General features: G+C 40.9%; 1 protein-coding gene across 1 annotated transcript in view; it reads right to left on the bottom strand.

The window, feature by feature from the left end:
* LOC136876231 (uncharacterized) overlaps window positions 1-27,568 on the bottom strand; it is a 169,006-nt gene that overhangs the window by 132,287 nt on the left and 9,151 nt on the right. The window contains exon 2 of the mRNA XM_068228415.1: window positions 4,480-4,632. Coding sequence (XP_068084516.1) covers window positions 4,480-4,626 — 147 coding nt within the window. The 5' untranslated portion in view covers window positions 4,627-4,632. The remainder of the gene's footprint in view (window positions 1-4,479; window positions 4,633-27,568) is intronic.

The raw sequence follows: 27,568 nt of genomic DNA, 5'->3' as shown, positions 1-27,568 counted from the left end.
TAGGTCAGCAGCAGGCTTAGAGTTGCCCCGATTCCAGACAAAATGAGAGACAAATCTGAGGTAGTATGGTCACGTGGCCAGAGCTGATACAGAATCTATCGCGAAACGAACACTTACGCTCAGCCCAGGTTGACAACGACTTTGAGGCCGACCTCTAAAGCGGTCGATGGACTATCTGAGGGAGGACATGAGATCTGCAGATGTCGATCCTGCGGACGCTGAAGGGTAGGCAAAATGCAAGAAGGCAGACCTGGGAAGGATACCAGGGAGATAAAGAAGAAGGAGAAGAAGAAGAAGAGAAATCGACTACTTCTGCTTATTTTGAACCCAAGATCTTAGGATCCAGGGGCAGAACTCGACCACTAATCTAGTGAAGTACCGGGTTGGGCGAGAAAGTCTCTACTAACATCGATGATGAGGAACATGCCGGCTTGCGAGGCTTGTCATGCATCTCGGAGAGGATGATTAATAAATAAATGGAGCATCACTAGAATGAAAAGAATGTGAGAAAACCAGTGATCTCGGTGAAAGCCTGTCCGATCTCCGCTTTATCTAGCGCAAATGTTACATACGGTCACCAGGCTTGAACCCAGGACCAGGGTTAAAGACCGATATCTTACCGATTTAGGCACGAAGGGGCCACCGAAGTGTCATGAATATAAATAGTGAAATTTGAACAATCAAATCATACCTCATAATTAAATTAACATCTTACTTAAGGCGATACATAGTAGGCCTAGTTCGATCTTCTTTAATACTATTAAGCGGAACTGCTACCGTTCGTGAATCTTAAAATTTAAACCTGTACAACATAATAACATATTCAAAGTTTAATAAGAATTTCCTTCCAATATGAAAACCTACGAAAATGTTTCGGATTCTTTCAATTTATTTAAACAATTTTTGACTGCATCCTTAAAACATTTGCATTTACAGAACACAGACACATTTACCTGGTGTGAAAAAGGGAAACCACGGAAAACTATCCTCGGGCTGCCGACAATCTTCCGAATACAAGCTCACAGCTGCGCGCTCCTAACCGCACGGCCAACTCACTCATTCAAAAGATGAAACCAGATCTGTCTCTTGAGGCATTCTTTACAAGATTACATCTGTTATATTTTGGACACATTATGAGACGCTCTGATTCATTAGAAAAAGACTTATGCTTGGGAAGGTGGAGAAGTCTCGGAGACGAGGGCGACCAGCATTGAGATGGATAGACTCCATCGAATCCAACATGAACATGTCACTGAAAGATCTGAAGTATATGGCTGAAGATCGAAACAATACCGGACGAGTTGGCTGTGCGGTTAGGGGTCCGCAGCTGTGAGCTTGCATCCGGCAGGTTGTGGGTTCGACCCCCACTGTCGGCAGCCCTGAGGATGGTTTTCTGTGGCTTCCTCTTTTCTCACCAGGCAAATGCAGGGCCTGTACCTTAATTAAGGGCGCAGCCGGTTCTTCCCCACTCCTAGGCCTTTCCTCTCCCATCGTCACCATAAGACCTATCTGGAGGCAGTCCATCCATGCAGTCATCAGGAGTCGACGTCGACTTGATGGCACTTGATCATCATCATCATCATCATCATCATCTTAATGAAGGTCACTGTCACTACCTTCCCAGTACTGTCCCTCTACTTTCCCATCGTAGACGAAAACGGCAGTTGTTAGTGTGACGTTAAACACTTAGCAAAAATAATATCGCATGCACTGCAGTCCGTGGTTACTGGTAGGCAGTCAACACGCTAGGAATAAGCTGTCCCTCAGAAGAAACAAGAAATGCCACAGGACCGTCGTAGGGGAAGGACGAGCAGGGAGATTTTACGAACTAGGGCCTCTTATGTTTATGAGAGAGGTGGCGTTTTGATAATCTGTTTAGAGAATAAGAGGGCCTCACAACGGCTTATTTTCGAAAACTGTAGTCTGTTTGTGATCATAAAATTAAATTGACACCAGGAGTTGCACTTTCGAACATTTACGTTCTCTTTCTCTCTTTCCTCCTCCTCAAGGTCAAGTTGTCGGTGCTGTTAACAGAAGAAGGTAACTCTTGGCGTTTATGCTCAAACGACGACAGCCCTACCTTATTTCATTTTGTAACGCCACAATGTGTGTGCTATTGCTAAGACTGTACATTCATTATAGTTCACAGAGATTACTTGTAGTCCATATTAACATATCGCCCTGGACACTGATACTCCCATTTACATTTTAAAATTTCTGTAAATTTAAATTTTCTATCTTTTGACAATTTTGGGGGATTTCCCCCAATTCCCTCCATCCCACCCCCTATGGATCCTCCCCTGATCACGCTTTTTTTTTCTAGATGTTTTACGTCGCACCGACACAGAGAGGTCTTATGGCGACGATGTGACAGGGAAGGGCTAGGAGTGGGAAGGAAGCGACCGTGGCCTTAATTAAGGTACAGGCCCACCATTTGCCTGGTGTGAAAATGGGAAACCACGGAAAACCATTTTCAGGGCCCCTGATCACGAACCACCGCGACTGTTCTAATTCTTTCTTTCTTTCTTTCTTTCTTTCTTTCTTTCTTTCTTTTCTCTTTTTCTTTCTTTCTTTCTTCTTTTCTGGCATTTCCCCAAATATTAGGAGTCGGGCCTACGAATGGATTAAGCTCACAATCATGACCGGATGACGCGAACCCATCAACATTAGGTCCTACGAGTTTCTGTGGCGGTTGATGGAGTGGTGTGTGTGTTTTATTACACGAACCCAAACACCCAGTTCATGAGTCAGGGAAATTATCCAGGGACGGATACTTTGAGCATTCAACAAAGGACTGGGCTCACGACTGTTCTAATACAATTAATGTGCCAGCCTCGTCGTTTAGAGCTAACGTGCCTGCTTCTTACCTGGAAACCCCTGAAGTGTACCCCGGTGAGCTCTAGAATTTTAATTCTGAAGTGAGAACTGTAGCGTGAGAACATCTGAGGAGCTGTCTGATTTGAACTCAGTCGTGAAAACCAAACAATATGGCTGAGAATGTAGTAACGCTGACCACGTAGCACTCAGTTGCAGGCCATCTGGCGGGGCAGCAACCTTCTTGGCATGCCAAGGCTCTTAATGGGCTGTATGTGCCATGGGTTTTTGTTTTTTAATAATGTATTATTAATAAGTCATAATAATGTATATTATTAACTATAGACTAACGATTACAATATTATTATTAGGATAGTAATTATTAGACAGTCATGATCGGTCGAAGTTCACTTTTAAAGAAACGGTGCAAAGTTTGCTCGAAACGTAACTTTTTTCCCTACAAATTGTCTCTTTCACATGGCATGAATACAAAATATGCCATGTCCAATAATAATAATAATAATAATAATAATAATAATAATAATAATAATAATAATAATAATAATAATAATAATAATAATAATAATAATATGAAATGTCGTATGGCTTTTAGTGCCGGGATATCCCAGGACGGGTTCGGCTCGCCAGGTGCAGGTCTTTCTATTTGACACCTGTAGGTGACCTGCGCGTCGTGATGAGGATGAAATGATGATGAAGACAACACATACACCCAGCCCCCGTGCCATAGGAATTAACCAATTAAGGTTAAAATCACCGACCCGGCCGGGAATCGAACCCGGGACCCTCTGAACCGAAGGCCAGTACGCTGACCGTTCAGCCAACAAGTCGGACATAATAATAATAATAATAATAATAATAATAATAATAATAATAATAATAATGAAGTCCGCCTCTGTGGTGTAGTGGTTAATGTGATTAGCTACCACCCCCGGAGGCCCGGGTTCGATTCCCGGCTCTGCCACGAAATTTGAAAAGTGGTACGAGGGCTGGAACGGGGTCCACTCAGCCTCGGGAGGTCGACTGAGTAGAAGTTAGTTCGGTTCCCACCTCAGCCAACCTGGAAGTGGTTTTCCGTGGTTTCCCACTTCTCTTCCAGGCAAATACCGTGATGGTACCCAACTTGGCTAATTGCTTTACGTCGCACCGACACATATAGGTCTTATGGCGACGATGGGATAGGAAAGGCCTAGGAATGGGAAGGAAGCGGCCGTGGCCTTGATTAAGGTGCATCCCAGCATTTGCCTGATGTGAAAATGGGAAACCACGGAAAACCATCTTCAGGGCTGCCGACAATGGGGTTCGAACCCACTATCTCCCCTCTGCAAGCTCACAGCTGCGCGCTCCTACCCGCACGGCCAACTCGCCCGGTGGTACCTAACTTAAGGCCACGGTCGCTTCCTTGCCTATCCCTTCCAATCTTCCCATCCCCCCGCAAGGCCCCTGTTCAGCATAGCAGGTGAGGCCGTCTGGGCGAGGTACTGGTCATCCTCACCAGTTGTATCCCCCGATCCAGAGTCTGAAGCTCCAGGACACTGCCTTGAGGCGGTAGAGGTGGGATCCCTCGCTGAGTCCGAGGGATAAACCAACCCTGGAGGGTAAACAGATTAAGAAAGAAAGAAAGTAATAATGAAGAGAGCAATATACCTCGCTCTGCTCGCGCCGCCTCTGCTGCCACTGCTCCTCCTTCTGTCGTCTCCACAGCTGAATGCCCTCTTCTACCATCACCCGCTCTCGTTCTCGACGTCGCACCACCTCAGGGTCCTTGAGGACGTCGATCCTAGCGACCGCCATCTCTTCCTAGAAGACAGAATAAAGAACTGTTGTTATCACAACTGAACACAAACAGGAACGTTCGGCTCTCAGCATGTCATTGTCACACTTGACCCTCGCCATTATATGAAACTTTACTGTGTAAGATCCCTATTGCCATCGATCAACTTCTTAAGGGACTAACATTGTATCGTTTAGGTCGTTACAGACTACCTACCTATTTAATAACATGTAGTTAATTTGAATATGTGTATTTAATCGCCATTTTATATCACATATATTTATAGGGTTATTTTATCATTTAGGGCCTAGCTTTCACGCAAACATTTCATTAGTTGTATCACGGTAGTTATTAACAAGAGCTGAACGAGCTTTGGTAAGGGTAGCATATTGCTACACGGAGTCTATATTTGACTTGTAACGATTTCCTCAAAGGCAATGACAACAGGCTGAAGAACACAAGCTCTGACAAAGGGACAGTTCTATGAAATCTACGTCGGGTGATACTTGAGTCTAACAACTGCGTCTGGATTTGAGCTTGATGATTTGAACAGGCCACCGCACATAAGTCAGCGTTAGGAAGCTCCTTTCTACCTATGAGAAAGTGGTGATGTGGAAGATTCCATGAGGTACTGAATCAAGAAAAATATGGAGAGAGAACCCCGATATTATTGGTACAAATGACAAACTAGTAAGAGGGAGCCAGTCTCAATAATATATACTAACTGCACATTATACGGACCGTCACAACTAATTTACTACTTGTCACAACTGTTGGCTTCACTGCTATTTCACCCATGCTGAGTAAAGTTGGGCGATTGCTTGCAGTCACTATTTCCAGTCCGGAATTGACCAACGTTAGATAAAGACTTGTTAAGTCTTCTTCTGCTATAGTTTGAATTATATATATATGGCAATTTCATTTCAGTAACTTGGAGGGACCCCGATCTTTGATTCTCTCCATTATAATGAGCCATTGTGGTTTACCTTTTATCAGGACCAAGATTCGAATTATGAATACTGGTGTAACAGGAAGTGTTAAGGCTACGTAAGACGTCTTTCAGTTAGTCATTGACGCAGTCATCAGGCAAGAATGGCACTATGATGGCGAGATGAACACCCCAGATGACCATGAGGTATTCAGAACCATGGAAGCAGCCCAGGTGAGAGCATCTCCAATTGGTGAGCCTTTGAGCAAGTTGTTGCAAGTCGCCGCGTGATCTATTGAACATTTAATGCGTAATTTTAAATCTTTAATACAAATAATATTTAAATTCTTGGTACAATATCATAATTTCATTCTTAATGTCAATAAATGGTTATCTTTGTTTTTTGATTTAATTCAGATTTAATTCAGATCCTTGTTCCCTCTCTCAAGTACTTGATGGTTAGTGTCCCGTCATCCCACCCCTGGGAAAGTTTAGAGCCTGTCTTTGGAATTATAAATTTCGCCTCAGAGCCTTCTGCTCTGGACTGACGACCAATCACCATAGAAGGAAGAGTTACTAAATCAGGATGGGGAGCCACGGAGAGTGTTTATATCAAACTTGTAATTTTAATTGGCAGAATTAGCGTCCAAATGTGTGGCGAGTTCTGGGCACCTCACATTTGTGACTGTACTGTGGAGCTAGTGGAGCGGGGACGTCACAACATGGCACATATGCTTTGTGTATTTGTAATCTAAACGTTAATCTCTTTCACACTAACCACAACTTACTTGCAATCGCGATCAATACGCAAAATCCCACGTGAGAGTCGCTGAAAACCGATAAATAAATAATACAGAACATCGCTCGATTCAAGTTTTTGAATGAAATCAGTTGTCTTCTTCGTGGCATTATTGGGCCCGCAACTAGATGTGTACTTGTTTCTGTTTTACGACCGGATGCCCTTCCTGACGCAACCCCTGTGGAGTTATGTATTCACTATTGCATGTTTCTGTGGTAGTTTGCAATGTGGTGTAGTGTGTGAAGATGAAGAGATGAGTATTGAGATAAACACAAACACCTAGTCCCTGAGGCAGGGGAATTAACCACATGCAATTAAAATCCTCGATCCGGCCGGGAATCGAACTCGTAGCCCTCTCAACCGAAGGGCACTACCCTGACCATTCAACTAAGGAGCCGTACTGAATGAAATCAGCTATGTCATATTCTACTCTAACGTCATATATATTTATATATTCGGGGGCGATTCGTAAGTCAAGACAACTATTTTTATCTCCAAAAAATGTGTCCACACTAGATATCTAACATACGTTTGCAAGTGCATGATACGTACTTTGTAATGGTGCCACCAGATGGTGTATGCATAGAGTAATCTCTCGGCGGATGGACAGAACAAGCATGACATTTGAAATTATTGCTTTAGTCACGTACAAGCTCTTTAACCTCTTTCAAGGTGGTATCCATGTTTTCTTTTTTCCCTGGCCCGAGAGATCGCGTTACGATCTAGGGGGCCCGCCTCGCCCTCCGGGCGGGGAATGAAAACATTTTCGTCATAGTTTTCTTTTTACCATCGATAGGGAAGACGAAGAATGCAATCATCCACATGAGATTAGTTAATGTGTACTACATTAAATCGAATTACAGTTACTTTTGCCGGGTTTGCGTGGAACAGAGAGGTGAAAGAAGGCGCGGGCATAAATGGGTCTATATAAGGCAATCAGAAGATTAATTTAAAACTTAAACATTATAGCTATATTTTCTTTCTCTGCTACTTTTTTGTTTCTTTTCAGATGTTAGATTTTAACAATTCGGGTACAAAAGTCCATAGGATTGGGTAACAATTTTAGAAAATTAAATAACAATTAATTATCCACTTTGAGCTTGAAGCTCCCTAATTATATATTATCCAAGAGCGCTGCGGGTCCTTTCAAAAAACAGTCAAGGAGACGGATCTCCTAATTCCCATTTACACCATAGTAAGAGCCTCCTTGCTCTACAAGTTTGTCTAGGAAAGTACTCTCCAAACATTACACCTTTCCAGCCTTCCAAAGGCACCATTCAATATTTACATTAACATTTCTACATTAGTAGAAAGAGCATCCATACTCTATAAAATTTACCTTTAACTCCAGGCCTTTCAAAGGCACAACCTACATTTTACAAATTAGAGCAGTATTCACAGACTAGTATGCTCAACACTCTAACATCTTAACATGAAATGAATGAAATCGAATTTCACAGGGGTATTGAATACCCATTCTACCGAGCCTTTATGAAAAAAATAGGTTAGAGTAACTGGCCCAAAAAATCAAAATGGTGTGGAGGCGGATATTGTGCTCCTTGAAATTTGCAATGAACAGCTTAAAACCTTATTTGGGCTTATGGCCCGAAGTTACAGAGGCTAATCCTATGCTACTGAGGTGACTATGTGGAGAAAATATTTAAGTTACAAAATTTACAAATAGAAAACAGTTACAAAGTCATAGTCACCACAAAATCAAGTTGATAGGGAACACGAAAGGATAGCGCACTCTCTATTTCCTAATTACATTTAAGTTCCTTTAGTTTGTTTGAGATTTGCATTAGAAGTTCGAAATTTAGAAGTCTGAAATTTACATTTTAGAAAACTGAAGTTACATTATTAAATCTTGTAAACATTCCCCTCGAGCTAGCTGTCAAAAAACTATCACTTAGTTAAACCAGGACTGCCATTACCTTGAGCTGATGGACTACTCGATGATGGACGAGGCACACCGCCTCCTTTATAAACACACACACACTAGACTGGAGCGATGAAATAAGACAACCTGGTCGAAAACGTGCCAGCTTTTATACCCGAGAGGAATTTTCCAGAAAATTCTGGGCTAAGGCCCAACACACCTCGAGTTTTGATTGGGTAACTAAATAAATACAAGACATTGTTGATTGACAGAAAAATTAATATACAAAATGTTCTATTGGCCAACATCTTAAGTTGGTGGGAAGAGATAGAAATGATGTAAACTTTAACACACCAAAAACAAAGAATAATCAACTCAGTGTAGTAAACCTTAAAATAAAAATTAAAATACTTCAGAATTTTAATAGTTCCTATTCACACCAGAGGGCATAACATACGTTTTTAGTAGAGACATCTGTAGAGAAAAGCCCAAACTTCTTGTATTGGCTGTTGCAAGTTTTAGATTTAAGATGGCATTTTTCAAGGTGCTTCGTTACTATGTATAGTTACTATGTAATGTGTGTTGCATTCGTTTCCCACGTAGGGGCTTCTTCACTTTAGGAATGGAACCAAAGTCATGTGAACTACGATTAAGGTAATAGTGGGGACGTAACAAGACCTCTCATCACCAAAGTCGTAAACTTTGGTTACTTCCATAAAGCAGCGCTGTCACCAAGTGACTGTTACTGAGAACGTGATCACTAGGGGTCGGATGTTATTGAAATTCCATCGTTTTCTTCTTGCGATAGGACGTTGTTCAGCAGTATAGAAATTCCTTATGCGATATAGCAAACGATAATAACACGTTTTCAATTTGCATTCTTTTGCAAAGTTTGTCGATCTGGAATGATCAGTCATTTCAATTTTCAAGAAGCTTTCGCGTCAATGTGTAGCATTTTAGATCATTTTTAGATCATTTAAACTGGTTTTTTTTAGTTTAAGCTTGTATTATTTATTTACCGACCGATAAACGTCCACGAGACAACATAAAAATTATAATTTTTTATTGCATATGGTTAAATTTGCTCAATCTCTTTCATGACCATACAAACTGACCAGCAATAATTGGTGACTATTAGGGTAAGGAAAGGCGTCTTGTGTCTCCATCTTTGAAGAAGATATGTGTAGGAACACAGTGCAGAAGGCTGATAATTAGGAGAAAGTGTATCAAGCACAAGGAATGCACTAGCCTTCGCACCCGCCCCTACAGCCATTCACCCCCGCGTACCTCAAGGCCAAGAATAAATCACAGTCTAATATATTGTACCTGGAACGCCGCTATGAAAGCGAAGTTCCAAGTATGTTTCTTGAACTTCGCGCGAGGCGGAAGATATGCAACCCGCCGAACTCAATGACGTAAGCAGCGAGTGACGTAGCCGCCTCGGGTGTCCTCTACATGACCATATATGGTCGTGTTCCAGCCTACCTGCAAAAGTCTATTTTGCGTTAAAATATTGCTATTTTGACACTGCCATCGTAAAGACCATTATAATGGACGCAACCTGTCAACATTTCAGGGAAATCCACCGTATACTTTAAGAGTTATAAGGGTAGATGATACCCATGTTCTAGATACTTCTCCACAATCGGGTATAAAAGGAGGACGACCCGGACTACAAATTCAGTATCTGTCACTCCACCGTCTCTGTAGCACGGGTGACGGGAGGAGCGCTGTGATTGCAGACCGAACCTATAGTTGGAAAAGTCTTTGAAATCCGAGTGTTGGAACTTTGTTATTTTCTTAAAGTGCCCCGTTGGGACTTTGTTATTTTCTTAAAGTATCGCGTTGGAACTTTGTTATTTTCTTCAAGTGCCACATTCGAACTTTGTCATTTTCTTCAAGTGCCGCGTTGGGACTTTGTTATTTTCTTCAAGTGTCGCGTTGGGACTTCGTTATCTGGTGACTATTGAAGGAACTTAGAATTTTCGTGAGTGTCGTGACTTCTGCAAGTACCACGTTTGAACTTATATATAGAACTTGTGCTTTCGTGGATCAATTTCAGGAACATAGAAATTCTCCGAATGTGTAAGTTGGACTTGTGTTCTATGACAAGCTGTGTCAACGTAAACTTTCGTGTGACTGGTATGATTTTTCTTCGAAGTACCACATTGAACTTATGTCTTATGACAAACTGTGGAACTTACGGTATTTTTAAACATTGCGTTCGATTGTGAAAATATGAAATACTTTCCGAGTACTGCATCAGGACTTGCGCTTAGGCTCATGTCAACATAATAGACTGTGACAACTTAGAACATACATGCCATGTTCCGAGGGAACATATAACTTTCCAGCGTTATAAGTGAACTCCCAATTTACGGAGTTAGACTTTTTCCAAGTACCATTTTTCTTTAATGATTATTTACTTTGCTTATCGACGGAATAAGACATTTTACGAGTGCTATTTCATTTTCTAAGCTTATTGCAAATATGCCAATGTGTTCCGAACCTTCATAAACTGTGCATTAAGAACTGTGGTGACTATAAACGGCAATTCTATAGAACATTCTAGTTTACCGTGCCTGTGTTAGTAAGCTCACGTCACGAACTTAACATTTTACACATTAATTCCCCCAGTACAAGGTCAAATATTTAATGCAATCATCCTGTTTTTCAAGTGACTGTTTAGGAACATTTTCGATTCAATGAAGTGTCTGAGTCAAGGATTTAGTAACACTTGTCACATTTCATTGTTCGAGTAGATACAATCATTGAAAGGTCATATCTATTTAACAGTGCCACAAATAAATGGAGTGCCGTACAGGGACTTGCACGTGAATCACGTCTTAAAAATCGAACCCCGGAATGTGTGCGTCCAGAACTTCGAGAAATTCCAGAACTTCACATCCAGGCGGGCGTGGTTCCTACCCAGGCCGTATCCAGCGCCATCCCAGGACCTGGAGTTACCAACCGGCCACGACACTTCAATTCTACTGTATGAAGGTGATATTAACTTGTTTTCAATGATCAATAAACTCAGATTATCCAAAAAAAATCTCTAAGTTCGATGAACTATACCCCTCTCTGTACCAACTCCAATGTTTTTAAGCCACACCCTCAGATATAGTCCATGTTCATCAGATTTGTGTCAAGCGCCTCGAAGATAAACATTTTTTTCCTGGTACAATATATTAGAGTCCAGGGCCTTTCAGGGTGCATGCGCTTGGTGCATGCACTGTGCACGGTGCAAAAGACGACTTTGCTTGGTTGACCAGAGTGCAGACCCCCCTCCTCGATTTGGAGCAATAGCGCGGTCTCTCTCTTTCCCCACGCCCGTCTCGCTCGCTCCCCCTGTCTCCCTCTTCCTCACTTCCTGCGTAGCGCTCCAAATCCGAGCCGAATTGCGCCGAGTTGAGCCGAGCTTAGCCGAGTAGCCCAGAGACGAAGCGTTGGTCCGAGCCGTGCCGAGCCGGAGCGATGCACAGTGCACGGAGCACTTTCGCCTCGATTTGCACGCGTGAGATTTTGGGCGTTTGAGAGGCTCTGTATTAGACTGTGAATAAATGGAAACGAGAAGGGATTGGAAACAACCGTTACAGTAGATAACTTTCCGATTCAGTACAGAATTATCCTTCCAAGTTATTCTGTGCAAGAAAAGTACTAAGAGTGGAGCCACCACAAAGTGTATTTAGCTGGAGAATGAATTGGGAAAACACGTGTTTGCAACACGTGGACATGTTCGATGTTGTAAATTGTGGAGTTTTAAAGTGAGTGCGGAAAGAAGAATTTTTGTACAACAGAATATTAACCGAGGAAAAAATCCCAAATCTGTAATGAGTGCGAAGAGCAGCAAGTGGTTACAGATTCTTCGGAGGCAAAGTGCTAGCACTACATCCAGCAAATCATTATGTTCATATTTATACACACTTCCAAGTAAATTAGAAAATAATTATTTCTGTAAAAATAGGAGCTGTGCAGTAAATAGCACAAAGATATACTCTTTGTAAAACCATTGTTACACAGACCAGAATTCAGTTTGGCCAAATATTTTAAAGTATTTTTCTTCTTGTTACTTCTTTATCTGTTTACCCTCCAGGGTCGGTTTTTCCCTCGGACTGAGCGAGGGATCCCACCTCTACCGCCTCAAGGGCAGTGTCCTGGAGCTTCAGACTCTGGGTCGGGTAGATACAACTGGGGACGATGACCAGTACCTCGCCCAGGTGGTCTCACCTGCTGTACTGAACAGGGGCCTTGCGGGGGGTTGGGAAGATTGGAAGGAATAGACAAGGAAGAAGGAAGGAAGCGGCCGTGGCCTTAAGTTAGGTACCATCCCGGCATTTGCCTGGAGGAGAAGTGGGAAACCATGGAAAACCACTGCCAGGATGGCTGAGGTGGGGATCGTACCCACCTCTACTCACTTGACCTCCCGAGGGTGAGTGAACCCCGTTCCAGCCCTTGTACCACTTTTCAAATTTCGTGGCAGAGCCGCGAATCGAACCCGGGCTTCCGGGGGTGGCAGCTAATCACACTAACCACTACGGAATAACGTAGTGCATTTGAATCCTCAATAAAATGAACCTGCTTTGAGAAGAAAAGTGTTGCATTATATATTGAACTCCATTCGTACATTATACTACATAGACTAGCGGAAAACCGAGCTCGATAGCTGCGGCAGTATCCAGTAATCGGGAGATAGTGGGTTCGAACCCACTGTCGGCAAGTCTGAAGATGGGTTTCCGTGGTTTCCCATTTTCACATCAGGCAAATGCTGGGGCTGTACCTTAATTAAGGCCACGGCTGTTTCCTTCCCACTCCTAGCCCTTTCCTATACCATCGTCGCCAGAAGACCTGTCTGTGTCGGTTCGACGTAGAAAACCTTGTAAAAAAAAGAAAAAGACTAGCGGAAACTTGAAAGCAGCTCCGCCATGTTTTCTGCTGGCAGAAAGGTAGGGGGCGGACCAACCTAATATGCTACGTGGGTAGCCGGAGAACTTCTGTTAGTTTGTCAAGTCATTGCCTGCATCCTGTTAATCTAATTGTATTATAGATACAGAAAGGACGTAATAAAGAAAACCACATTTTCAGATAATGATTATTATTTTTCGACCAACTAATTACGGTTTTACACACATTTACAATATTTATTATAGCCTAGGCTACTGTCACTGTCATATACTACGGTACTACCGTGTAACGAATTAATATTAAAGCAATCGCAGGTTGAAAATGTGGAGTAGAATAGAGTAGTGATTTATTGTCACATTTACAAAATGTGGCCCAATGCCGTAAACGGGTGATTCAGAATCATTTCTTGTTCAGAAGACTATAGTCGGCGTTAACTCAAGTCCTAAGCGGTCCCTTTGATGGTATAACGGTAGTCAACTCAAGAACTGAGGATAATATCCTTCCGCGTGTGAGCACTTCCCCTTCTCCATCTCATTTCTCCCCCTGAACCAGGCGGGTAATGTAAGTGACTTAAATAACATGCATAACATCGTAGGGACAGCTCAGGACTTGAACTGACTCCGAGTATATGTCTTCTGAACAAGAAAGTTTTATTCTTAAATAACTGCTGGTTATAGTCTACTGTTATTACTAGAGCTCGAATTTCCATGCACTATCAAATCTCAAAATATGCATGCATTCATGCACTGTAATATACCAAAACATGCACAATAAACTGTAAAATATGCACGATCAAAATTCATTCAACACGGTTACGTTCTTACTTTCTTTTGAAACATTGTACAACAACCAGTTTCCTCAAATTGTCTTGATTTAAGCTCATCCGTTTATCTGTCAGCACGTTCTTAAACCAGAAAATTATCTTTCTACAGCACAAGGAGTGACAGGTGCATACTTAAATGAATATATTTGGGTCAAAGTGAGGTCAAGTTGTACGTCCTCACCGCACAATAAGTCTTTTATAAGCTTGACGAATTCAAAATCAGGATTTGAACGGATCACTATGTTCAGCTTATCTCTAGCTGCCGAAGCTGCTTCTCCGTGCGATCATTTCAGACACATTTGAATGTCTTCAATAACTGCTAAAGATTCGACAATGGGGTAGACCTGTAGCTTCCAACTTTGTTATCGCAGCAGGCAATTTGCCAAAATTGATTTTATATACATTAAGTCTTGCTGTACCGCCTCTGTGGTGTAGTGGTTAGCGTGATTAGCTGCCACCCCCGGAGGTCCGGGTTCGATTCCCGGCTCTGCCACGAAATTTGAAAAGTGGTACGAGGGCTGGAACGGGGTCCACTCAGCCTCGGGAGGTCAACTGAGTAGAGGCGGGTTCGATTCCCACCTCAGCCATCCTCGAAGTGGTTTTCCGTGGTTTCCCACTTCTTCTCCAGGCGAATGCCGGGATGGTACCTAACTTAAGGCCACGGCCGCTTCCTCCCCTCTTCCTTGTCTATCCCATCCGATCTTCCCATCCCTCCACAAGGCCCCTGTTCAGCATAGCAGGTGAGGCCGCCTGGGCGAGGTACTGGTCATTCTCCCCAGTTGTATCCCCCGACCAAGAGTCTGAAGCTCCAGGACACTGCCCTTGAGGCGGTAGAGGTGGGATCCCTCGCTGAGTCCGAGGGAAAAACCGAACCTGGAGGGTAAACAGATGATGATGATGAAGTCTTGGTGTATATTCTTGTTGCTGAGTAAAATCGGAGAAAGTTCATTCAATAAAGGGGATACGGAATGGGTATTTAGCCAAAAATTTGTCATTTTTATATTATTGTTATTTCTGAATATGTCGAATGCCCTCTTTAAAGTGGTGTATGGATTATGATGATATGATAACTACAAGTGTGCTTTTAAAAATAATTTATATGATGATGCACGCTAGATTCCTGCTGTGAGTAGACATGACGGTCTCTTGCAAGTCACTTGATCAACGTTCTATTCAGTGGTACAATGCTAGGTATTTGTTATTACTTAGAGGATGGTGACTCTAAGGCTTTCAAAGTTGTTCAGGATTCTAAATCCTATGGAAAAGATGTAAATATAACCAAAATCGAATGTATTGGTCACGTTCAGAAACGTATGGGAACAAGATTGAGAGGACTAAAATCAAGCATGAAGGGGAAGAAACTTAGTGATGGTAGAACATTAGAGGGTAAGAACAGATTGACTGATTCAATCAGATACTCTCCATAATTACTGTGGTCTGGCCATCAGGAAAAATACTGATAATGTGGAAACAATGAGGAAAGCTGTCTGGGCATCATATTTCAACATTTATTCCAGTAATGAAAATCCTGTACATGGTTTGTGTCCTTCAGGGACAGAGATCTGGTGCAAAAATAACAGGAGCTAAGTAACAGGGGAGAAATACAACCATCCTCATAGTTTGCCACCAGCCATTATGGATGAAATCAAACCCATTTTCAGGGATCTTTCTGACAAAAATCTCCTGAAAAAATGCCTGCACGGCAGGACACAAAACCCAAAGGAATGTGTCAATAGTGTCATCTGGAACCGCCTACCCAAAACAGTGTTTGTGGGTATCAGCACACTTCATTTTGGTGTATATGATGCTGTTTCAAGTTTTAACCAGGGAAACATCATAAACTGCAAAGTTTTGCAAGTGTTAGGGTTGAATGTTGGGTGTCATACTGTTAATGCAATGTTTCATAGAGACCTGGTTAGACTAAGGTCTGCTGAAAATGCTATTTTAAAAAAAGCTCCTCAAGCCAGAAAGGACAGGAGAGATGCCAACAAGAGAATACAAGTGGAATTTGAAGAAGATCCAGATAATCCAAGCTATGCATTGATGTGTTAACTTTGAAGCCCGTTTCCCGTAAGTTTACTTTTTTAATACTTAAGGTGCATTTTCTCAGCCAGTTTTGAATATATGAACTTGAAATTCGTAGGACATATTTATAAATACCTATTTCAACTGCTGAAACAGCAGTTTTTAATTTGTCTGTATATTACAAATTTTATTCTAAAAAATACCTAAAAGTACCAAAAATATCTAGTTTCAAAATAAAATATATTATCTTCCTTAAGTAGGTCGTTATAAAAATTATGCTTGTTTCAGTAGAAGACCAAGATATTCAACTATAATCTGCAAACATTTGAAGTGTCTAACTCCAGTGGTTTCAGAGAAAAGGTACAATATAAACAGCCGATTTTATCATTGGAAGCATAGGGTATTCCGTAACCCCTTAACTAATATTACGCCTGATCAGTGGCATTAAGTTCATTGATGATCAATTCAAAAATCAGTAAATGCATTATTTAACGTATGGCCAGATTAATGATTTCTTTCCGACTTAACTGCTTCGAAATTATTGCAGTGAAAGATTGCAGCATTTAGCCTGGTACCCCATCTCGTTAAAATAGACTGTGGTGGCAAAGGCAAATCTGGCAAGCTCGCTCTGTATGCAACAACACGAGCAGGTTTCATGAATATCTTTAATATGAAAACATTGTGTCAGTATATGATTTAGAATTTTTCGTATTTCTTTTCTAATAGTAATAGTCTTATTTTTAAATCCATTATTTCTGCGGTGAATACACTGATTCCTTCCATAAATAAGGCAAATACATGCATACAATATAAATAGTTTTGAATATTAATTAAATTACGTACTGAAAAGCGATAATTTAAGCCAATTGGTCCACAAGAGCTTGACCGGTATATTTGCCATAAGATTCACGATGGTTAGTGTCTTAATGGCGTGTCACGTTGTAGCCTATTCTTTACCACTGTGCGGTCCAGGTCGTGCGGACCAGCTCCACCAGGCCGGCGCAGACCGAGGTCCGGCGGCGCCATACTGCGAAATGGGCGCTGACCGAGGCTAACAAGGAAGGCCCTACCATGGCGGGCGGCAGCACAGCAGTGGAGGACGCCTCTGTATCCATCAAGAAATGGCAACAGGCAAACTGGACAAATAATAATCACTAATTTTTTGAGTTAACTCTTCCATTCATGTTATCCATGATCATGGACATTACGTACCTCAGAAATTAACTGTCGGATATCTTCAAAATTTTGAGATGCAGTTTACTGCGACTCTCTTCCAATAATCCTGTAAGATATTTTTTTATGTGGTTAGAAATCTGTTCGTGACTGCAATGAACAATATTTTCATACTCGAAAACAACCAAAATCATGTTTTTCATCCAATAATGATACTTTTTGTGGTGATAAATTGGTAAATTTAGTATTATTCTTGTATTGACCATTCACAGTAAATTCTAAAATGGGGCTTTTTAAAATCATTTTTATAGGGTTTTGGCGGGATACTTTTCTCGGTACACGTAATCGGGACGATTCCGATGTTTGGAACATATATCTACCGTATGCGCCACTGAGCTCGATTAAGAGCTGTAGCACACACACAGATACCAGGAATGAAACGCGTGTCTGGTGGTTTGATAGCCATTACCTAGACCCCTTCAGCTCGGCATCAGATAGGTACACTTGCTTTCGTGCCTTGGTAATGAGAAGAATTTCCTTTCCTTTTCCATCAGCAAGTCATTACAGAATTTATCGATCTTCATGATAACACAGCCTTACAATCATGTGTAACACGACATTGTGTTTCAAATATCCTAGATTGTAGCCCAACATTCCAACCCACAAGTTCCAACACTTAAGAATGCGAATTCCTGGATGTAGATTGGATTCTTTCGCATTTTGATAAATTTTCTTCGAACCTGTTCAATTCGATATCGATGTCTTCCCTCTGTGGATCAGAGGCAGAGTATTCGTCTCTGAATAGCAAGATCGCGGGTTCAAACCCGACAGAGGTAGTCGGATTTTTGAAGGACGAAGAAAAATCCATTCGGCATTCCATATCGTATGATCTCTGGTGAAATATACTTGATGTGCCCGACAAAATTAATTGAGACTCAGTGATAGATTGCTCACCGGAGATTCGTTTCTCTGTTATCTGGCAGAATAAAATGGAACGTCGAATTTGACACGCATACAGCCTAAATGATGCCTAATCAAAGATCCTGTACATACGAGGCCATATGATTATTACTATTATTATTATTATTATTATTATTATTACATACGTCTGTTTTATATAGCTGTTGATACCGTAATTCCAACCATGAGTTTTCCAGTTTTACTTAGAATCCGATAGAAATATGATACAATATTTCATTTCTAAAATTTCACATACAGTAGTATACTGTTCGAATTAGAACCACACAGCCTATGTAGAATCCTCACCTGCAGGCTGGTTCGATCCTCAATAGTCCACCATCATTTTCATAGAAAGTCCATGAGTCACTGAAGAGGCGTACCGATGAAATTATGAATAAGGAAATATCTCGTTTCTTTCCTCACTCAGTTATCTGATACTGTTAAACACTGCTCAGAAAAAAAATTGCATACAGTATTTAGATGTCCCTTACTAGATTTGATGAATGCATAGTGGGTTGGTGAAGGAACTATTACGGCAATAACATGTCCCGTTTACATAACAAAGGGCTCCACTGTCATCGGATGTTTGGGAGGTGCCAGTGTCAGTTGAAAGGTACGAGTGTCTCAATTCAAAGTGTGTGCGAAAGTTGATCTGTGTGGAGTGTAGTGTTTATAAGTCATGGCTGATCATGCGGACCGAGTCAGGCAACGGGAGAAGCAACTGTCGTCGTACTTAAAGAAGGCTACTTGCAGAGGTACATTGCAAAAATGGCAGGGGTTGCCCAGAATACGACTTGAGATCTGTGGAACGTTTCCTGGAGACTGAAAGTGTTACCACGTGCCTTGGTAGGGGCCGCAAAAGGAAAATAATCCGAGTTCAGGATCGTTTTATGTGTCTACAAACACTCCGAAACCGACAAGTTAACTATAGGTCGACCTACAGCAGGCTTCTGGAGTACGAGTTAGTGACCAAACAGTTACAAGCAGGCTTCGAAAGGCCAATATAAGATCCCGACGACCCGCTCAAGTGCTTGCACAGCGTGGCAGGAAACTGCATTTTACTGGAGGTCGTCTGCACTAGCAGCTACGTAATACACTGGCGTCCTGTGCTGTTTACAGACGAATCCCATTGTGCGTTATATCATTCAGATTGTCGTCTGCGGCTCATGCAAATCCGTAGGGAGCGATTTCCTCCCACAGCTGTACTATCTACCGTTGTTTATGGAGGTGGATCTGTCATATTGTGGGCAGGCATAGTTTGACAAGAAAACCGATATTCTGATCATTCGCAATGGATCCTAAACTGCTCGACGGTACATTGATGTGATTCCTCACGTGAGCCAACTGGGAGAAAACACGGTATTTATGGAGGATAATGGTAGAGCACCTGATGTCATCATCGTTTGGAGGTTCCTGTAAGAGCACCACGTGCAACTAATGGAGTAGACATCCAGAAGTCCAGACTTGAATCCGATCGAACAAGTCTGGGACCAATTGGAACAACGCATCGAAGCGAGAAATGCATCACCCAAACACCACAAGCCCTGGAAGAATAGGGACGTCTGTCTCGACTGAACGTGCGGCGCCTTGTCAGAAACATGAGAAGGCGTTGTGAAGCTGTTCTTCATACGAGGGATGGATATATTCCTTTTTAAAACGCTTAATTACCACTTAACAATTTTGGTGTATGTACAGGGACCACTTGGTTTATAACGCGCGGTGCAATGACGTCGTGTACTGAATGTCCAAAGAACGCTTTACGTCCCAATCCTTATTTTTTGTAAAGAAGAAGGTTTGTTTTCATTTCATTATGTAAGCGTACCATGAAGGTATAAAAAGTGACCACATTATATTTTTGAGGAGTGTATATTAATCTTTCAATCTCATTGAAAGGTGCACAACCACGAATGTTACAAGCCATATTTTCTCACCATTCAGCATAAGGACTACTTGCATAAGGAACGTCTGGTTTATTGCCTGAATGGATAGCGTCACACCATCGGTTCAGATAGTCCCGTAATCGATTCCCGATCAGGTCAAGGTTAATTCCTCTGATTCGAAGACTGAGTGTTTGTGTCTGTCTGAGTATATACCTGATCACATACAAACGACACACCACATTACCAACCACCGCAGAAACGCGCAATTAGTGAATACGCCAGCAACAGTCAAGTCCACATGTGTGACACAGTTTACACTGATGAACCATCAGGGTGTGGGATAAGCGGTGGAAGAAGAAGAGTGCTTGCATAAATAATCGCATTTCTAGCATGGCTCATACTTCAGCGACTTTCATTCTCTCAAAGCCAGAGTTGAGACATGTAGGTCAATGAATGTAACAAATTCAGTGTAGATCGTACGAGAAGACACGCACACTGTCAATAATAGGGTTTCGATGAACTGATTTAAATTAAACATATTCTTAATAGTAAATTGAATTACTAACATATAGTTTTAGTTTTGTTTTTATGCTTAAGATTAAAATTTTATTTTAAAAATAAAAATTAATTGAACTACAAATATGGTGTGTAAAAATGCATCAGTTTATAAACATAACAATAGTATAGAATATGTATTCATATATTAATAACATACACTTTTTACAGATTTTTGAACTTAGCACGTGACCATTACCCATCGGCAATTTACTGTATTTATATTTTGTCCAGACATCATCTTTTCTACGACTAGCCATTTCTTCTTAGGTTATTTGTTTAGTATTGAATTAAATTATTGTATTGTATCGTATTGAATTAAATTAAACTGAAACTTTATGGACAACACTGGTCACTAAACAGTAATGAAGTGTTAACATAAAAGTCCAGTTGGTAATATTAATAAATGTAGGCCTAGTTCGTTTCAGGATCATTTTTCTTCAGTTATTCAAATTCAGAATTTCAAATTCTAAACATGAACGGTAAACTTGATTTTTCTTGTATTTCGTAGAAATAAACAGCATGGCAATGACAAAGTGTGTCCCATGCGATTCTTTTCGCGTTTCTAAAAATGTTGAAAGGAAACTGTAATAATTTATCCGTAGTTCATTCATAATTAGTCAAAAGTGGAAATTACAGTACAATCCTGTTGCAGTCTCCTAAGAGGAGACAGTACGGGCATTCATTTACAATAATTTGAGTGCTGTGTAAAGTTTATTTACTTCGTTGGTTTTCTTAAGTTGGCTGGTTTATTAGTAGTGCAACATTTGTTTTTGCTGACATTTATTACATACAAATATCCTAAATTATTGTAACATGTAATAAATAATTAAAATGTTTAAGGCTTAATCAAAATCGATTTAAATAAAAAAACAATTACAATAAAAGAAGATGTTTAAGTTTCAATTCTTTATTTGAAACACTGATAGACATGATATTTCATTCCCGCAATTCCTATAATCTAATATATTTGCAATAGAATATCCGCTCTATCTTCTTATCTTACTATCATCAGCTTGGCCGTAATCAACGTTTACTTCCTTGGGAAATGCTTTCGATGTTTCTACTTCATCCCCTGGTAGAACTATATCGTCTACGGTAAAGTCGATGTATTTACTGCATTTTCACATTATTCTCTGAAGTCTTCTCTCAGGATGTTCGCAATGTTTACCACTTCGGAGCAAGTGTTGAACAAGAGAGGGAACAACTTTGACAAACAACAGGACGAACTTAAGTTTGTTTTGATCTCCATCTTTGAGCACTGGTATAAGATTCGTAACGGATTAACATATGGGCACTAGTTAATAAAAAATATTGCTGGTATAAAGAATATCCATTACTAGACCGTTACAATATACCCTCCAGGACCGAAAGATGCATCGTTCAGAGATTCGAGTATAATTATGGCACTGCGGAAGATATATTGAGTGAGAATTTTGTAATGATTTTTAAACTCATTCAGAGTCAAAGAAGGCACAGTATTCTGCACCAAGTTCCGGAACGCTATTCTCCATTGTATGCATAAATGGACTAATAACAATGAAGGCGTACTGCTGAGGACACTATACGTTGAACATACACACGGAAAGAAATGACTACGTGCGCTTGTCTCCTGTCATCAAGGTTGTCAGATTCGAATCTTGACGCAGTTGGTTAGCACCCTAGAGTGCTTAAATTCTTCTGCGACTTAACATTTATTAGCACATTAAAGAATCTCTCTTATGTTTAACGATCTGCTTTACGTCGCACCGACACAGATAGGTCTTATGGCGACGATGAGATAGGAAAGGACTAGGAGAGGAAAGGAAGCGACCGTGGCTTTAATTAAGGTACAGCCTTTTCCTGGTATGAAAAGGGGAAACTACGGAAAACCCTTTTCATGGCTGCCGAAAGTGAGATTCAAACGCCCTATCTCCCGAATTCAAGCCGATAGTTTCGTGACCCAAACCACACAGTCACTTCTTCGGTAAAGCCTCTCTCTTCAGGGCACAATTTTCTGGTGTAACGTAAGATCAGCAGTACTTGAAGGTGCATGTAATAACTATTATTATGGCTGTTATCATTATCACCATCATCATCACAAGTGTTTATGACTAAACTTTCTGAAACGCTCAAATATCATCAACATAAACAATAACACAACAAAACAGAACAATTTTCCTGGAGTAGATGCAAATGTGATTAATAGGTCTACCTTGCTCACATTAATGTATACACGCACAGGTTTCAGGAATATTAATTTGTACCTCTGTGATTAAGTGACTTTGCCGCGGTGTGGAAAGCTTGTGAGTCCCAATGAACCGGAAGTGCAACTGTATCGGATGAGTATCTGTCTAGAGACCAGACTAACGAATGGTTCATCGAAAGGGAGTAGCAGCCTTTCGGGAGTTGCAAGTCTGGATGATCGACTAAGATAGGCTTGTAATGTTAGAAGTTTGGCTTAGCTATGTTGATACTGATACCAGGGTTGAAAGCAAGAGGAAATTACAGCGTAACTTCAAAGGACATGCAACTGCCTCTGTGTGAGTGAATGATATACTGATTATGGCTTCCTCCCGGGTAAATATTCGAGAGATAGTCTCCAATTCGGGGATTACATGAGAGTGGTATGTTCCGAGCTGTCAGCGGAGTGATGGCGTGGAATGACATTAGTAGACGAATGAGTTTGGGTGGTGTCTTTAAAAGTAGGGAAGGTCTCAATATGAAGATAAATTTGGAATTAAAGATGACAAATTGGGGCAAATATTCGTTTATAGGAAAGTGGAGTTAGGGATTGGAATAACTTACCAAGGGAGATGTTCAATAAATTTCCAATTTCTTTGAAATCATTTAAGAAAAGGCTAGGAAACAACAGATAGGGAATCTGCCACCTGGACGACTGTCCTAAATGTAGATCAGTATTGATTGAATTGGGTGGGCAATTATCGGGAAGATGATAACTGGCATTATATCGAGTGGGAGGTTAGTGTGTAAGAAGTGTGAGTCTTTGTAGTAAGTTAGAGAATCTAAAGTTGGAAATGGATAGACTAAAGTTAGATGTAGTTGGTATAACTCAAGTACCCTGGCAGGAAGAGCAGAATTCCTGATCAGGCGTCAACGAAATTATCAACACGAGATCATGTAAGGGAAATGCAAGAATCGGTTTTCATAATAATTAAGAAAATAGGGCAACGGGTAAGTTACTTCGACAACATAGTGAACAGCTTTTTGTAGTCAAAATAAACAAAATCTAGTAGCACAGGTCCATGTGCCTACTAGTGCAGCCGTTGATGACGAAATCAAAAGAAGATAGAAGATTTAATGCAATATGTAAAAAGGTACGCAATCTAAATTTTGATGCAAAACTGAAATGCAGTGGTAGGTCAAGAAGGAGAAGTTAAAGTAGTAGAATATGGACTGAGACAAAGAAAAGGAAAGTCGACTGAAACAATTCTGCAGCACTAATCATAATTTAGTACTTGCTAACACTTGGTTCGAAAACTAGAAGACCTGGATACAATGGAAGATATCAAATAGATTTCATTATGGTTAGGAAAAGATTCAGAAACCATTTACTGGATTGCAAGGCCTTCGCAATAACAGACGTTGACTCTGATCACAACTTGGTGGTCATAGAATGCCGTCTGAAATTGAAGAAGGGAAGAAAATACAAAGAGGTGTGATAGAGATAAGTTGAGGGAAAGTAGAGTGATGGAATGTTTCAAGGAACATGTTGCACATAAACGGAAAGGGTGAAATAAGCAGAATAGAAGAGTAACAGGTAGTCCCGAAGAATAAGATCAGTATGGTTGGAAAAGAACATTAGGAAAGGGACAAGTCCAAGTAGGAATCAGCTCATGAGATACTGAAGCAGATTAATGAACGGTGGAAGTACAAGTATGCGAAGAATATTGGCAAAAAGGAATAAGGAATAAGCAGGAGAGGGCGTGATAGCCGAGTGGTGTAGTCACTGACTTCTCACTAACGTGGTCATGGCTCGAATCCCGACCAGTGCATGTGGGAGTTTTGAAATGAAAAGTCACGTCCTTGTGATTCGAAATCCACATAAAAAGGGAGGTGCCATAGCTATGTTCATGATATCAACAATCACGTAAAACTACAAGTTCGGATTTTTCTGACTGCCAAGGAGAAGTGTGAAGATCTTGAAAGTTTCATGGTTGGAGAAAAAGGTATGTGGCGCATACAGGAAAATTAAATAAACTTCTTAAGGAGAACTAGGTGCATGAATATTAGAAGTTCAGATGGAAGAACATTTCAAGTAAAAAATAAAGCAGGAAGATAGGAACATATTAATTGAATCAATGAAGTATGATACAGAAGTACATCCAACTTCTTTAAAAGGTGATTATCGCAATCCCTAAGAAAGAAAAATGCAGCGGCGTGTGAAAACAACCGCACCATTAGTTTAGAATCTCACGCTTGAAAAATTTTAACACGTATTATTTACAAAAGAATGGGCAGTTAGGAGAAGATCAGTTCGGCTTCAGAAGAAATGCAGAAACATGCTAAGTAATACTGACTTTACGTCGGATCTTAGAAAATTAAATTAACTAGCAGGGCATTTATAGTTATAGAACAGGCATTCGATAACGTCCATTGGACCAAGCTATTTGAGTTTCTTGAGGTGATCGGGATCAAATACTGAGAAAGAAGGATTACCTACGATCTAGAAACAAACATACACAGACGATAGTGAGAATCCAGGACTATGAATAGTAAGTAGCAATGCTGAAAGGATTGAAGTAAGGCTGTAGTTTTGTACCCTCTCCTGCTAAATGTTTATATAGAACAAGTTATAAAGAAAATCAAAGAGGAATTTGAAAAAGGAATCACTATCTAAAGAAAGGATACCAAACTCTGAGATTTGCCGATGACATTGTTATTTTATCGGCGTCGGATCGGGAGAAATTGCTGAAGTAGGCTATAGACACAATATTGGAGAATATAAATAAATTCAAAGCAATGGTAATGGAATACAGTTCAATATTGCAGGACATATTTGATTAGGAAACGTCTTAACCCTCAAGCACACGCGCCAGATCTTAGGACGCAGACACACGCGTAGGGGTGCTTTCCACCCCGCATATCATTGTATTGTACAATATGAATTACTGTATTAATTGGAGATTTTAAGATAGATTATGTAAGAATAACTCTTTCTGCAGGGATCCAGCCAGAAAGGTACAAGAGCAGGGTGAGCACAGAAAAGTTATTTGTACATTTCATTAGGAAATAAAATGACCTGGGGTGGATTCCACCCAATACGCGTGTGTTTGAGGGTTAAAGGACGAAGATGAATATTGTTAGGCTTACTTGAGTTGTAAAATAACTAAGATGGCAAAAGTAACAAGGATATAAAATACCGACTAGCACAAGCCAAGGAAGGTTTTTCTTAATAAAATTAATATGTTACTTCAAACATTGATATTCATATTAGAAAGGTGATTTTGAAGACTTTTGTCTGGAGCGTGGCATTGTATCGAAGTGAAACGTAGACAATAACTATCTCAAAATGGAGAGTAGAAGTTTTTAAAATGTGGTGCTACGGAAGAATTCTGAAAGTCAGGTGGGTGGCTCGAATCGGAAATGAAGAAGACACTGAATCGAGTTGGTGAGATGGTGGTGGTGGTGATTATTGTTTTAAGAGGAAGTACAACTAGGTAACCATCCTCTATATAACACTAATCAGAGGGAAAAATAGAAGGGATCCGACACTTCGAAAAATGAAGATATCGGTGAAAGAAAGACAAGGGCCACGAAGGGCGTGAAAATGAAAGACTCCCTAGCCCTCCCAAACCTAATAGCGTCGGGGTCGGAAAAGAACAAGAGTTGACCACAAGTAAGTGGAAGCAATACCAGGACTCAACTAACGGCCCCGTGGTCGCCAATCCACGCTCCAAAGTTCATAGCCCCTGGGGCCCCTTTTAGTCGCCTCTTACGACAGGCAGGGTATACCGTGGGTGTTATTCTACCGCCCCCACCCACAGGGGGACGAGTTGGTGAGAGGAGAAGAGGAGATAGATTGATAACACACATCTTGAAATACCCAGGACTTGTTCAGATAGTTTTCGAGGGAACTTTTAGACGGTAAGAACGGTAGGGATAGACCGAGGCATGGCTATAACAAGAATATTAGAGTAGTTACGTAGAAATAAAAAGGTTGGCACGATATAGGGTGGCGTGGAGTGCTGCATCAAACCAGTCTATGAACCGAATACCCAAACGACGACGACAACAACCTCCTACAATTATAAAATCATTTTACTTGAAATTACTAGTAGGACATCTGAGAGTTTTATTGCATCAAGAACCTGACCTCGACTCTGAATAGATAAGCAAATACGGCAGGACTGACACTACAATGCTGAGCCAGAAATTACAAACTACCTTTGGGGTAGACATAATATGTTTGATAGAATTGACCTGTCATGCGCTGTTAGTATTACCACATAACTTCTCATAGCCGACGCAGTCTTAATTAATGGGCGCGGCTGGTCGCATCTCTTATTGACTTTTCCATCTAGAAACCCAACCCAGCCGCAACATCACACAGCAGCAACAATAGATCAGTTCCGGTATATACGTTGATCTTGGAGATGTCTACTGCCAAAGTGATTAATTCCTTAACACTTACATGAACCTAATTTGGAGCAATGTCCGTTTTATTGGCTCCTTAAACCTAAACTTGATACAGTAGAGATGTAATTTGTCTAGATGCTGCCTAGTTGAGTCGGTAAAGGCGTGTTTGGTTCACCTGGAAGGATGTGGGTTCATTTACCCGTCAGAAAGTCGAAACATTTAACAACGAGATTTCTACTTCTGGAGACGCGCATGGCACAATCAGCCAACACCAAAAATGAGTACCAGGCTAATTTCTGGACGAGTATCTCATACTTCAAAGTGTTACAGGAAGGGGAAAGTAGTGATCGTAGAGATCACAGGGAAATCTAGTTAACTGTGCTTTGAACGCGGGGTAAAGCAAGGAAAATAAGATGAGGATGAGAAATATGTCTAACACTGCTTCTAGTTGTTGTT

This window comes from Anabrus simplex, chromosome 1 (genome assembly GCF_040414725.1).
Source record: "Anabrus simplex isolate iqAnaSimp1 chromosome 1, ASM4041472v1, whole genome shotgun sequence".
In the NCBI taxonomy this organism is placed as follows: domain Eukaryota; kingdom Metazoa; phylum Arthropoda; class Insecta; order Orthoptera; family Tettigoniidae; genus Anabrus; species Anabrus simplex.
The sequence above is the reverse complement of the archived record's forward strand: the minus strand, read 5'-3'. Positions and strand labels throughout refer to the sequence as shown.